General features: G+C 32.4%; 1 protein-coding gene across 1 annotated transcript; it reads right to left on the bottom strand.

Annotated features, from left to right (window-relative positions):
* Window positions 1–13,286: 13,286 nt before the first annotated feature.
* LOC148190823 (putative glutathione S-transferase) lies at window positions 13,287–14,397 on the bottom strand. The gene is made up of 2 exons (XM_088102208.1): window positions 13,995–14,397; window positions 13,287–13,909 (listed from the first exon to the last, which is right to left on the bottom strand). Exons 1-2 carry the CDS (start codon window positions 14,313–14,315, stop codon window positions 13,556–13,558), a joined length of 675 nt encoding a protein of 224 aa, XP_087958334.1. The 5' UTR covers window positions 14,316–14,397; the 3' UTR covers window positions 13,287–13,555.
* Between the last annotated feature and the right edge of the window lie 1,583 nt (window positions 14,398–15,980).

The raw sequence follows: 15,980 nt of genomic DNA, 5'->3' as shown, positions 1-15,980 counted from the left end.
AAGTAATCCTCTATTGAAGTAAAGTTATTTGAGGTTCATCTTCTTCTTCCATCCTCTTTGTCATTACTCTAGTGAGAGGTCCAATGCGTCCTCTAGATGGTCCTCCATGAGGCTTACTAGTTAGGCAAAGGAAAAAGACTTGAATCTAATCTAGTAGGGGGTGGTAACCTGTGTTTACTTCAAGAACGTGGGTAAAATTACTATTTGAATATTCTTTATCAAGTAATATTTGCAAAACATATTAAGAAAATTTAAAATACAATTGAGCTCTTAGCTCTATATATAGAAAGATAAAGTTATCTTTGTATGCATGTACATATATAACTTCAAAACTTTGTCATAAAGTCAAAGCAAACTTGAGTGGGTAACATAATGTATTTATTTAATATAGTTAATTAAATATGATGTGTTTATTAAGTATAATATAATTAATCATGATTAATGAATTTATAACTTCTACTCTGTATTTAATCATGTCACCAGTTAAAACAAAAAATTAAGTATAATATTAACCATGTCACCAGTTAAAACAAAAAATTAAATGATCGGGATTTATTGAAAATTATAATTTTTTGAAACCCAATAAATTTTTTTAATAAAGACTAGATTAAAAATATGCACATTTATGAGAGATTTAAATCTTAATTAAACCTTATAATTAAATCATAATTAAACCTAATAATTAAATTTTAATTAAACATAATAAATACATAACTTTGTATAATAAACATGAAGTAAATAAGGAGTTGAAAGAGATCTTTCACTCTATTTAAAGGAAATTTTTTATGTCTATCGAACATATTACACAGAAAAACATTGAGAGTAAAGTTTATTGCTTTCGATATACCACAATTGTTAGAAATGACTAAGTTTTTCTTTTCACAAATACTTGCCTTTATCCTTATCATTTCAGGTAAGATAATTTTCCAATTTCAAATATTTTGATAACATTCTTCAATGTTAAATTGTTTATTGATCAATGATTTGATCGAATTCTTTTTTTTTTTTTTTTTTTCAGTTATTTTAAGAACAGGCGCAACAGATCCACAAAGATGTCAAAAAGTGTTACAGCCCGCAGACTGCATCCTCCAAAAATGTCAATCGGATTGCTTCAACATGTTTAAAAATTCACAAGCGAGTGGACAATGCATTCACAACAACAATAATAATACTTTTGAATGTGTTTGCATCTTTAATTGTAATGCAATACCAAATTTGGTGTAAACTTAACTACTGGTAATATGTACCCAGTGGAAGAGGGTGAGAGAAATAAGTTTTCTAGAAGTTAATCAATAAAAATAAAGTTTTATGACCCATTTGAGCAAAAAGTTAGCATTTTCTCCTTATTTTTTAAAGGGTTAAATATGTTTTTAGTTCCTAAACTATTGGTCGTTTTTGGTTTTCGTCCCTCTTTCAAAATAAGGTACAATTTGGTCCTCATCCTTTTTGAAACTTTAGTTTTAGTCCTCGAAACTTTGGTTTTAGTCTTTGAAAAGAGGGACGAAAACCAAAATTTTGAAAAGAAAGAGGATCAAATTGTACCTTATTTTAAAAGAGGGACGAAAACCAAAAACGACCAATAGTTTATGGACTAAAAACATATTTAACCCTTTCTTAAATTTATTTGTTTATTCAATTTATTTATTTTCTGAAAAATTACTCCATTAATGTTTTTCGTTTATTTTCTAAAAGCAAAAGCTTTCTCTCTTCCAGCAATCCCTTTATACTACTTGTTCCTACCAGGGCTGATAAAAAAAAAGCACCTTGTAACACTTAGGAATAAGGTTCTTTACGACTCCGTTTAGATAAATTTTTAATTAAAAAGTCGCTCGAATCATTATAAAATTAAAAATGCGATTTAGTTTAAATTTAATCTAAAATCAAAATAAAATCGAACAAAATTTTGTAATATTCGGATTCGATCAACTTTTTTGGACGTTTATTATTATAAAACTGTCAAACAATCTTTTACGAACAAACTTTTGAAGTATTTTAAAATAATAATTTTTTAAATATAGCACATTTTTAATTATTTATATTTGTACTTTCAATTTGTTAATATTTATACAGAAATTATGTAATATTATAGTTTTAAAACTTATAATACAAATTTGCTATTCGGTTTTAATAAGTAAATAAATAATTATAAATAAAATTAAAAAAAACCAACACGTGTAGACGTGTCCGTTGTTAATTAACTTTAAACATATAATGTTATATCAATAAAACAAATTTTGATCAGTTAGGTCTTTATTTGCAATCTAAAATTGAAAACCAATAGACTTAGGAAAATATTTTTGAGATATTTAATAATATAATAAATTATTATCACATATATTCTAATACATTACAAAATCACTTCATGATATTATAATATAGTAATTAATAATCTAATATTTCAAAGATTTTATAATATAATAATTAATTATATAATATTTTCAAGATATAACACGTTATTATTTTCAACTAATAAAATTTGTTTAATAATATTTTACTTGTGATATAGAAAAACCTACGAATACAACACTCAATTCCATCATACACAACTCAACACTCAATATTTGATAATTAAGACCTAATTTATACTTTTTTACACATAAAAAAGATATATATATATATATATATATATATATATATATATATATATATATATATATATATATATATATATATATATATTTTGTTTGAAGTAATTCCAGTTTCTCGTGGCAGTTATATTTTGAATAAATCTATGTTATTAGAAAGTAATGATCCTTAAGAATAAAAGAACTGAAAAATAAAAATTGCTCACATTTGTTGTTCATTACTTTATAATAACATGATAGACTTATTTAAAACATAACTACTCTTAAAAATATGGAACCATACAGCTAGTTTATACTAGTACAGTCAAGGAAAACGACAGCGGTTATTTTTGTCTATAGGCAGCAGTTTTCGAACCGAGACATATTCAGGCGAGGCAAAAAGTCTAATACTTTTGGCCTCGGTTGAGAACCGAGGCATGAAAGCAGAGGATTTTGCCTCGGTTCATTATTACCCGAAGCAGTAACTTTTTTGTTTTTTTAATTTTTTTTTCATATGACTTTATGCCTCGGTTATAGCTGGAACCGAGACAGTAGACTCTTTTTTTTTTTTACTCATCCGCAAGACTTTCTGCTTCGGGTGTGACTATAACCGAGGCCGTAAGGGGTCTTTCTACTTCCGTTGTGACCATAACCGAGACATATATCCTTTTTCTTTTTTTTTTTAAAATGAGGTTTGTTTCTGCAACATTCCCAACCACAGAAACAAACCTGCATATATTTTTATAGCCAGAACAGTCCAAAATAATGCAGAAACGTATATTTTAAATGAAAATTATATTAAAACATAAATATATTGAATGGAATCATAAATCAACTTCTTAGAAGCATAAATCAATCCAATGTAATCATAAATCAAGTTTCAAGCATAAATCAATGCAATGTACAAAGTTAAACTTATAATAATGTAGAAAAGCATAAAACAACTTAGAAACATAAACTTAGAAACATAAACTTAAAACTTACTATATCCTAATATCTACTACATACTATTATATAAATGAATTACATATTTAGCAAGTGTTTTCCTCACAATTTGAATTGACTTCTCTGGAATTGCAGCAGTCCTATTAAATTTCTGCATAAAACACAATGATTTCAATTAGTGTATATGAAATCCAAACTATAGAGAACATAAAATTCAAACCTAAATATTACCGTTTCCCATCCACTGGTGTAATGTGCACGAATGATGGTCATCATCCAAAACATAACGTAGTAACCACATTCATATGACCCCATTTATCTATTACACTACAATATATCATCATAATTATAAAATGTTAAGTAACATCATTTGAATGGAACCAAATGTAACAAAGTATGGAGTAAAATACCAAACCTTAAGGGCAACCCATGCAAGCTTTTTAGCTGTAGTAGTAGATCTCCAGATAACATCATATGTGTTGTAAGGGAACTATTTAAAAAAATTCCTTTAGCATACATTTATATAACAAAAAAGTCGAAACATTGAGATTCTTACCAATCTACTACATGTCTAAGAGGGCTGGGAGGAGACTTCTGCAATGAACAAAACCAGACAGCAGTGTTCTCCGGTATGGAGATCACAAGTAGCTGTCAATGACACCTGAAATTGGTAATAACTTATGAATCATATACCAAAATTAATAAATGAATGTGTTGAAGTTAACAAACTTCACTTACCCATGTATATAAGAGAGAAAATATATCTCCTTCCCCATTCCAAAGTAGGTGGTGATGTATGTTTGGATATCATCAAATTTATTTCTTTCATGAGTCATAGAGGGGTCAATGAACCCATATACATCGTTGAACCCCTTCTTGTTACTAACATCAAACATATACCTAAAATAAAGAAATAATCTTATATAAGTAAATTTATAAAATAGAATTATATAAAAAAGTTTTCATAAACTTACATCATCCACAGTTGAATGAGTGTAATATTAATTCCTTCTCTACCCGATGCAAGCTCCCTAACATCTTGATGATGCAATTACCATCTCCTCTATTTTCATTTGTAAAAAGTATGTTTGTTCAAAAAATCTGGAGATAGTAAATAATTTTTGTATTGAATCTCAAACGGGAAACTAAGGCTAATTCACAACAAAAATATATATTCAAGCAAACAAATAATTACATATGCAACATGTAATATATTCAACCAAACAATATATCCAACCAAGAGTAAATAATGTCATTTCAATTGGTCTCAAAATCTATCTATCTTGTTATTTTTTTATGTCTTATATTTTGTTAACTACCTTGAGTTACACTCTTTGAATCAATTCCTTGAAAAATATTCAGCCTTCAAAATCTATTGTTGAAAGGGGACAAAGGGACACAGTGCAGTGCACTTCCATTCTCCCTTTACTTCTTTAACTAACTTTGCTTCCACTCTTTGAATCCCTATGTTCTAAAAGACTTATTCTTCTTTTCAATTTCAAAAATAAATAAAAAATAAAATACATTTTCATTCACTCTAAGTGTTAGGCTTAGAACCAATTAATCATCCCAAATTTCCAGCCTTCAAAGTTTGTTGAAACTCAGCTTTTATTTTTTTAAATAACAATCTACAATTCAACGTGCCAATCTAAAATTCAACGTGCCAATCACTACTTTGTACATTTCTAAATTAACTCCGAATAGTGCGTAACACACTACTTATCCTAACAATCTAACTGCGAAACAACCAATACACTGCCAACAACAAACAGCCAATACACTGCCAACAACAAACAGCCAATACACCGCATACCAAAATTAAAAAAATCAAAACAACCAATACATACAATTTGTTTCTCTTTCAGTCTCCACCAATTATTATCAGCAAAAACACAATGAACCAACCTCAATGCAGACAACAAGATTGAAACAACGTTGGAGGCAGTACCGGCGGAGGCAGCAGCGGCGGAGGAAGCACTGGCAGGCCAACGGTGGCGCGACGGTGAAGGGAGGAGGCGCGGCCAACAACGAGGACGATCAGGACTGAATGCGCGAGCAATGGCAGCAGCAGTGGCAGAGGTAGCACCGGCGAGGCACCAATGGCGTGACGGCGAAGGGAGGAGGCGCGCCCAAAAACGACGACGAGTAGTGGCACTACCAAGACGGAGGCCGGCGAGACAACTGGCAGCAAAGCGGTGGCGCGGTGAGTCAAGGAGAGGCACTGGTGGACGAAAATGAAGAAAAACAGTATACGAGGAAGAAGAAGCTGTCGACGAAAATGGAGGTTCTACGCGATTTGAAAATATGAAGTTGAGCTACTACCTCGGTTACTCACACACCCGAGGTAATATCACCATACAACATCGGTTAAAAGCATCAACGGTGTAGAACGTGTGGAGAATCGACCTCGGTTCAGTGCTTAACCGATGCCCTAGGTCGTAGCAGCAGTTGGACAGGCGTAGCAGGACTTGAACAGGCGTAGCAGCAGTTGGGGTAGGTGGTTTAGGCATCGGTTCGCCTACAAACCGAGGCAGTAGGCTACGGTTTAGGCACCGGTTTCCTAACTAACCGAGGCAATAGGCTATGGTTCAGACTTTTCAGGTCTTTTCAGGTGAGCAGCAAAGGTTTATAGGCTTCGATCTCGTCCTAACCGAGGCAATAGGGAGGCGTTTAGGCCTCGGTTTCCGGGCGAACCGAGGCAGTAGCTTGTTGTTAGACTTCTCAGTGCCTTTTCAGACTTCTCAGACTGAGCAACAGGGGTGTATAGGCCTCGGTTTCTGGGTGAATCGAGGCAGTAGCTTGTTGTCAGACTTCTGAGTGCCTTTTCAGACTTCTCAGACTGAGCAGCAGGGGTGTATAGGCCTCGGTTTTGTCTGAACCGAGGCAATAGGGCTGTTCCACCACGGGTTGAATGGGGACCGAGGTATATAACCTTGTATGCTTCGGTTTTTGTATAACCGAAGCATATATGGAGCATCAAAATCTACATTTTTTTACTAGTGTAACAATATATATATATATATATATATATATATATATATATATATATATTTGTTTATATATGTGTTTGTGTGGACTATTGAAATAACAGAGAAACTTTAAAACGAGAGTTTGAAAAATTCTAACAAAGACTAATGGATATTTTTTACAAGTTTAGACTATCTGTAGGTAGTGTTGAATATTTAAAGATTTTGAAAATTGTTTATAAACATAGTAAAAAGAAGGCAAAGATGAAAACTCATTTTATACTGGTTCATTTAATCTAAGCTAGGTCTAGTTCTCCTTTTAACACTCTTAAAGGGTTCCAATTCAACAAGTTACAAATGAGCCAATTCTGGTTTACAAGATTCCAACTAGATAAAATCATTTAACTCCCTCTAAGTTAAACAAACTGGGTGTTTTGAATTACTCCTAATTATCGGAAAAGAAATGATTGTTTTTAAAAGAAGTATAGATGGATAACTCTTTTAGAGAGGATGTGATCAAAACAATATAGATCTAAAAGACTGCTACAAAGAAATATTCTCAAAGCTAGACGGTGCACTAAAGCGAAAGAGTAACAACATAAGAGTATGTGCAAGTTAATTGTTCTTCTTCTCTTCTTCATGATTTAATTGTCCCTCTCCTTTTTTTCATGAAGTCTTCAATTTTATAGAGAACTTCGAAAAGGATCTGTTACACTAGAGCATTGACTTTTGATAAAGTTATTGTAGCCTTTTGTATGATATCAAATGCTAAAACAAAATTATGTTGTTGTACAGATTTTTCAGATAGAAAGTAACGAATAAACATTCCTGGAATGTCTTTTTATTTCTTAAAGTCTTTCTAAATCAACATAGGGCTTTTGAATAAATCATTTTTCCTTGATAGTATTTGCATAGATAAAGAGAGACTACACAACAAACAAAAAGGACTACTCATACATCGGTTTAAACAATTAGATTGTTTACTTATATCTTTTAAATGTCCTCCCTTTACTATAGCATTTAGGATAATGTGTTCTCTATATTGTTTAAGATAGTGTTTAGTTATATAGCATTTAGCGAGTTATCCTAGACAATATTTTTGCTAAAAACTATTTCGATAGATGATTTTGTTAAACTTCAAAATAAAAGGTTCCTAGATGATCTTGTCTTGAGAACATTAAGTCCATGGTGCTTTTTGTCAAGTCAAAGATATTTTAAACTTGTATTTGAATTTTTCTTATAGTATTGTAGTAGAGTGTTAATATGTTTGGGTTAAATTCTTGCTTTGGAGAGTATGGGTGTACTTGGCATTAAAAGGCATGTGAGATTTGTGTATGTGTTGTAAAAATTTTCACCTAGTGTTATTTTACGATTGTCATTAGACAATAGTCATAGGTTTTCTCTAATTTTGGAGTTTCATGTTATATTCTTGTGTTGATCTTATTTCGCTATGGTAGGGTGATTCTCAGGATTAAAGAAGGTAACGTTCTTTATGATGACACATTTGAAATCACAAGAAAATACTAGAAAGGGGAGGGGGTTGAATAGTGTTTTAAAACTTTTCACAAATCAACGTTTAATAATTATAGCATGGGTTAAACTATCTACAATAGTTGTTTGATGTGTGTTCTAAATATAGCATTTAGAAAATTGGTTTTATGTAGGAAAGCCAATAAAACAAGTATTTTATACTAGTTCACTTAATCTTGAGTGACATCTAGTCTCCCTCAACATCACTTGAGAGGTTCCACACTAATCTTATCAAAGATTACAACCGAGTACAGACCACTTTTGGTATACATCGAGTATTCTAACCACTCGTGGTTCCCCTAGTGAATCCTAACTAGTCTGAGTTTAACCACTTCTTGTATCCAAGTATTCTAACCACTCTTGGTATTAACACTAGAAAATTATCCAAAACCTTTAATGTTAGCAAAAAGATGAAGATGAAGTTTTGATACCAAGAGTGGTAATCAATAATTGATTAGTGTTAATCAATTATTACTCAAAATAATCGAGTATCATTGCGAGTCGTTGAATTTTTAGCCGTTAGAGTATCTGTTACTTTGTCTTTTAGTGAATAGTCGATTACCAACAGTAGATAATCGATTATTACAGTCAGAAAGGCTAAAAACGAAGTTTGAGAGACTTTCATTCTCTCATTCTAGGACATCCAGAACTCAGAAATTGTTTTGAACTCTTAGAGAAAGCTAGACATCTTGTGAAACTCTTTAGAGGCTTGGGAAACTTGGTGTTGGCAGAGCTATTGAAGTGCTGTTGTTGTTGCTGAGGAAAAAGCCTGCCATCCTTTGTTTGTCAGAGGAGGTGTTCAAAGATAACAAGCATCCTTTGTTGGTCAGAGGATGTGTTTTGAGGTAGCTGTCATCCTCTCTGTGTTGGAGGAGGTGTTCATCCTTTGTGAAGATTCAGAGGAAGTGTTCATCCCTTGTGGTGTTAGGGGAAGTGTGGTTCATCTCTTGGTGTGTTCAAGATAGGTTATTTCTAAACCTTTAAACTTGTATATGTGTGATTGTATGTTTATTGGTTTTGTGATAGTGAATAGTTAATTTGTGTTTAAGATTAGCAACTGGATGTAGGATTGGTAAGGTCTGAACCAGTATAAAATTACTTGTGCAAATCTCTCTTTCCCTACACTCTTTATTGTTGTTGTTATTATTTATTAAGAGAGAAGTAAAATAATTTGTCCTATGAATAGACTTAGACGATGTATGACTTATGAGAGAATAACAGTTTAATGATACAATGATAGTAAAAGTTCTTGTATTCTTGTGTGCAAGTCCTCATTTTATTGCTTTCTTCGAGAGATGATCGTTACTCAAAGATAGTTGACTTTATTTAGAGTATGTGACTTCTCGTACAAAGATATGTACTTTTTTGCGCCTTGGGAAGTGCAACATTACTTTCACAGTTAAAGCTTGTATGGCTATGGTAGTACATAAAGTATTGGGAAACATTTCAGGAATGCCTTCCTATTTCACAACATCTTTCTGATCCTTATGTAGTGATTTTGGGTATATCTTGGTGTTGTCAATATCTGCATAGATAAAGAGGAAAAGGTGAAGCAGACAAGGTGCAATACGTACATGCATTTAATGATCTATACGTTGATATAGTGTTGAAGCATGTTTTGTATAATAAACGTTTAGTGCACGCATGTACTTTTTCAAGTAGTGACAATTGATAAGATATAGGCGTTTATTGCTTCTTTCACTAGACACACTTTTCATAAATGTTGTTTAATTTTTTTATACTTGACACATCATGGTCTATCTTATAAGCGTTTATACTTGACATGTACAAACATTATACATCTCTAAACGATATTTCGTTACATGTTGGTTATTAAACTTCAGAATTTCGAGATGCTAGACAGTCTATTCATTTTAGACGTTCTTTTCTTAACAACGTTTTTTCTCATCAAAATTATATTAATAACTTATATTTCGATAGGATATTATTAATATGCTATGAAGTTGTAGCTTAATCTAATCTTCTACACCAAAAAAGATGAATTCCTTGTTCTTAGAGAATTATCCTTTGTTGTTGATGTCACCATGAAATCTGCAAGTGTTATCAAATGTGAGATAGAGAAATTTGATGGAAGGAACATTGTCGGCATTGTCTTGGCGTGTTTAATCTGCAACTCTTTTTTTGGAGGTCCGACGAGGTGCGAATGTGGATTTGTGAAGCTTGTAGTGACTAATGCAGTGTCCGGTGAATGCTCAAAATGGCCGGTGAATGCTCAAAATGGAGCGGTAGAGACTAATAGGGTTCTTTATGGTAATGGATCGATGTAGTAACATGGCTCACTTTATACCCTACAACAAGAGAGATGATGTTATCCATATTGCAAGACTTTTCTTTAAAGAAGTGATTAGATTGCATGGTTTGCCCAATACCATAGTGTTTGATAGAGATGTTAAGTTTCTAAGTCATTTTTTAAAAACTTTATGCGAAAACCTAGGAACTAAACTTCTACTTTTTACCACATTTCACCCTCAAAATGATGGGAAAATTGAGGTAGTAAATAGGTCTTTATCTACACTATAGGGTAATAAATAAAAGGGAATAAAAATTCTTACGATGAACATCTCCCTTACGTAGAGTTTTCTTATAACCGAGTACTCCACAATACTACTACTTTTTCTTCTTTTGAGGTTGTATATGGTTTTAACCTTATTACTCCTGTTGATTTACTTCCACTTCGAGACACATCTTCTTTCTTACATAAAGTAAGAGTGTCTAAAGTTGAGTTTATCAAGAAGATGCATGAGAAAGTTAAATACTAAATTGAAAAATAAACTAAAAAATATACTCAGTACAACAACAAAGGGAAAATGAAAGTAACTTTTGAGGAAGGCGGCTTAGTTTGGATCCACTTGAGGAAAGATAAATTTCTTACTCAAAGGAACTCCAAACTAAGCCTAAAAGGAGATGGTCCTTTTAAAGTGGTTCAAAAGATTAATTATATTGCATATAGACTAGAACTTCCCGTTGAATATGGTGTCAGTCCTACTTTTAACATTTGTGATTTACTTCCTTTCGTAGGTGATGATCAACAAGAAGAAGATATGAGGACAAATCATTTTCAAGAGGGAGAGTATGATGGAGGACCATCTAGAGGACATATTAGGCCACTCACAGGAGTTATGCAGAGTGGATGGATGAGGAAGATAAAGCTCCAAGAACTCTACTTTTATGGAGTATCAACTATTAACCTCTTCTTTTTCTCTTAAACACTTTTGTAAATATGTAATATAGCTTCCTTTTAGGCCTTGGACGAAAGTAGAGAGTTGTTTGAAGGGAGATGCTTCCTTTTAGGCCTTGGACGAAAGTAGAGAGTTGTTTGAAGGGAGATGCTCCCATTAATCCCCCCTTGACCAAGGAAGCTTCTAGGCTCTTTCTTAAGTGCATGTACTCTCTCCTTCACCTTTAAAAGGAGAAGAACCTCTTTATAAACAATTAGAACTTGAATGATATTAGAAAAACTTTGCCAAAATTGCAAACCTTTCTTCCAAAGTTCTCATTGGAATAGTCTCTTTTCTAGGATTCTTCTACCTTTTTCTACAAGGTTGGCCCAACCATCTTCTAGGATGCATCATTAAACCACACCATCAAGTCACTTCAACACTTCTTCTTTATGCTTTCACATTTTCATCTTTTCATCAAAGAGTTTCATCAGCAATTTTGAAGGAGCTTCTCCATCACATGGTGTGTAGTTTTAATGCATGGACATTAGCTAATATTGATACAAAGTCTATGGTGATTATACATGGCCATTGGCTAACATTGATGTAGGGTTTGGTAATTGTACAATGGCATTCACTAATATTGATGCATGGTGTATCATATGATTATACACGAGCATTGGTTAGCTTTGAAGCATGTGTGTAATGAAAGAAATTTTTTGGGATGATTTAATTCCAAGTGAGTATACTTTTTATGGTGGAGTATGCTTAGTGGTATAGAAAATGAAGATGTTTTATTATAACCATAGAAATTGTTTAGTTGATGAAAATAATAATCTTGAAAATTCATACATTATCTAGGATAAGCAAGGGAGGGAGTGATAATAGCTATATAACGACTTTTATGTCCATGATATTTCTTGTCCCCTTAAAGATACTTTAAGCTTATATTTAATTTTTCTTATACTCTTGTAGTAGAGTGTTGCAAAGTTTGGATTAAATTCTTTCTTTAAAGAGTGTCGGTGTAGCTAGAGTTAAACGTTTGTAGTTTTTCTACGATCTTAAAGTTTCCACATCATAATCTTGTGGTAATATTATTTCTTTATTGGATGATGATCTTATTTCTTTAGTGGTATGGTGATTCTAACAAAATAACGATAATATTCTTCATGATTATACATTTTTTTTCTATTACAATAGCTTCCTTTTAGACCTTGGATGGTAGAGAGTTGGTTGAAGGGAGATGCTCCCATTCATCCCCCCTTGACCAAGGAAACTTCTAGGCTCTTTCTTAATTTAGCTCTCTTCTTTACCTCTAAAAGAAGAACCCCTTTATAAACAATTAAAACTTGAATGATGTTAGAAAAACTTTGTCAGAATTGCAAGTCTCTCTTCCAAAGTTCTCAATGGAGTAGTCTCTTTTCTAGGCTTTTTCTACCTTTTCCTACAAGGTTGGCCTAACATCCTTCTAGGATGCATCATCAAAACCATACCAACAAGTCACTTCAACACTTCTTCTTTATACTTCCACATTTTTATCTTTTCATCAAAGAGTTTCATCAACAATATTGAAGGAGCTTCTTCATCATAGGGTGTGTAATGTTAATGTATGGACATTAGCTAATATTGATGCAAAGTGTGTGGTGATTATACATGGTCATTGGTTAACATTGATGTAGTGTTTGGTAATTATACAATGACATTCGCTAATATTGAAGCATGGTATGTAGTGAATATACACGAGCATTGATTAACTCTGAAGCTTTTTTGGAATGGTTTAATTCCAAGTGAGTATACTCTTTATGGTAGAGTTTGATTATTTATATAGAAAATGATGTTTTATTATAATCATGGAAATTGTTTATTTGATGAAAGTAACAATGTTGAAAAGTCATATTATTTATAATTTTCCTAATGCTTTTGTAGTAGAGTATTGCAAAATTTAGATTAAATTATGGTTTTAAAGAGTGTTGGTGTACCTAAAGTTAAACTTTTGTAGTTTTTCTACGATTTTAAAGTTTTACATCATAATCTTGTGGTAATATTATTTCTGTATTGGTACGATGATTTATTTCTTTAGTGGTGTGGTGATTCTCAAAATAGGAAGATAATCTTCTTCATGATTATACATTTTTTTCTATCACAATAGGAAGATAAAACACTACAAGTTTACAAGCAATTTCAGCTAGAAGATCTTTAATGAAGCCACCCTGAGTAGAATGCTAACAACTTTTTATTTAAAACCTTTGGGTGGTCACTTGAGCTTAAAGTGGACGCAAAAAAAAGAGTAAAAAACATAACAAAAGCGTTGCTAGCTTCTTTGTTTCTGGTAAATCATGACTCATGAGTCTCCATCATACTTATAATCAACCTAGTTTTGAGCAATAATGGATGCATATCGCGCTTTGAAAAAACCCACAACTCTCTCTCTTTGGGGAAGGTTCTCTTTGACAACGGGGTGGTTGGTGTATTCTTCACTCCATTTAGAAAGCTTTGGAAAGTTGTTAGAGCTGAGCAGTTTCAACCCCACAGCCTCTTGAATTGCAGGGAGCCAGAAAGCTATGAAGCCGGCGGCTATGTCCACTAGGCCAATACTCTCACCACCAAAGAACTTGTGTTTCAGTTCATCCTCCAGAAACTGAAGAGCATGAAGTGATTCCTCAGTGCCTTTCTCCCGTTCCTCCTGATTTGCAGTAAATGCAGCCTTTGATATTGCAGGCAGACACTACATTGATATAAAATCATTTGTTTACATAGGCAATGAAACGAAAACGAATAAAAATACTGAAACTATGGCCGGAGTTGCTTACCTTGTCATCAATAAACCTTGACCAGAATCGAGCCAAGGATCTATCATAGGGGTGCTGCGGCAAGATGGGATGATTTTGCCATATCTCATCAATGTATTCGAGGATGACAAGGGACTCAGCCAAAGGTCTTCCGTTGTGGACAAGCACAGGAACCTTCTTGTGAATAGGATTGTATTTCAGAAGAAGATCACTCTTGTTTCTAAGATCTTCTTCAACGTATCTGTATTTCACCCCCTTCAGTTCCAGCGCTATCTGCACCCTGCCAGCATAAGGGCTTCCCCTCAAACCAAACAACTCAACTTCTCCGTACTCTTTCGCCATTGCAGGCTTAAAATTTCTACCTTCTCTGCCAAACTGTGAACTTGACCTGCGGATTTTAAATGGTTCTGTCTGAACACTGCGACAGGGAGCGTTCTTGTGTGAAATTTTAGGTAAGACTAATTAACTGAGGTTGGTAGAATTGGCGGTGGAGAGGCCACCACGTAACACGTTCTTTCAATGCAATTTAAAGAAATAAAAAATGAATAAATTTAAATAAATGTAGGTAATGAAATATGTACGAGTGAAACATTTTAACAATATAATTTAGTTATAAATTGATATATATAATATGTTTTAAGATAATTATCTTAAAACTTATGTGAGGAATAATACCTTATTAATACACAATAATAATATAAACTTATACGTTATATATTAATTTTTATTTCAATTTTTAGTATTGTGATTTAATGCTGTACTTTTACATAATTCCAATTCGTAACTCGTGAAGAAACAGTAAATGGTGGTCAGAATGAAATTCATCACATATATTCATTGTGTTTTAAAAAATTATATATTTTTATAATTTGTTAAAAATTACGCAATAACATAATAAGTTAAATACAATTTTAAAGAAAGAAAGACTGCAAGAAATAAAGCAAAAAAAATATATAATAAGAAAAGAAATCTAACTTCGACAAAAGTAAGGAACTTTCTGAATTGTAATAGTACGAAAAACATGATGCGTACAAGTATGTATGGATCTCTATTTAAACTTCACCTAAGATTTAAGACCTTTATTTAAAATTAAAGAAGATAGAACATTTAATAAATCCTAACATTACATTGCATTGCAGTTTTGGTCTCAAATTGACCCCCTTTTCTTTTTTTCTCTCAACAGAAAACATATAGCACTCATTCTTGGGTTTCCAATATAAGTCCAAGAAGATCAAACTGAGAATATATAGTACTCTCTAGACTTTCCAAGAAGTCCAAAAAAATTCAAAATATTGGTTGTAGAGATGTTGGTATTATAAGACAAACTGTAAAAGTGGATTTAATTTATGAAATTACGTACAATTTATAATTAGCAATAATAAAGTCCACTAAAATAAATTAAAAACCAGGAGAGATGACATTTTAGAAAATATCCTTTCAAACTAATGCATAAAAATATGTTCGAAAAATGCAGTTTCAATTGTCTACTGTAGGTATTAAAAACATATTGAGAGATGTTTGTTCTCGTTCTTTTTTCAGCACTTTTTCTCCTTATTTTATTATTTTACTACATAATCGTCCATCATTTATGGACCAAACAGTCAATAGAATCTCCAATCCAACAAAACGATCCGTAAACCGATCAGTTAAATGACAACAAGATCAATTAATAAGAATAATTATGTTAATTATTAAATCAGATCATTAGTGCATGGTTAGTAATTAGGCGAACACTAATTCAAAACTCATTCCGAAAGTTTATAAATACATGTTTGATATTTAGGTAGTTGGTTACTTTTTGTTACACATTTATTGCTAAGGTATTCAAACAAACATTGACTTTAACATCAGAATGATTTCAGTGCAATGAAATGGGGAAGAAGATCCACAAATCTGGATCCAGATAGAGATACAGCGGAATTAATGATTAACAGAAAGATGCAGGGAGGTGGTTCTATTAAGGTGTTTGATGTGTAGTGGAGTGACTAGAAGCTTAGCTAAGATTCC

The sequence above is a fragment of the Vigna umbellata genome, chromosome 11 (assembly GCF_029865625.1).
Source record: "Vigna umbellata cultivar VRB3 chromosome 11, Vumbellata_1.0, whole genome shotgun sequence".
Lineage (NCBI taxonomy): Eukaryota > Viridiplantae > Streptophyta > Magnoliopsida > Fabales > Fabaceae > Vigna > Vigna umbellata.
The sequence above is the reverse complement of the archived record's forward strand: the minus strand, read 5'-3'. Positions and strand labels throughout refer to the sequence as shown.

Excerpts from the sequence above, each read along its gene's own strand:
- LOC148190823 (XM_088102208.1), bottom strand. The coding sequence starts at position 14,315 with ATGGCGAAAGAGTACGGAGAAGTTGAGTTGTTTGGTTTGAGGGGAAGC. Across the intron at positions 13,910-13,994 it reads CAAGGTTTATTGATGACAAG|TGTCTGCCTGCAATATCAAA; the intron begins GTAAGCAACTCC and ends ATATCAATGTAG.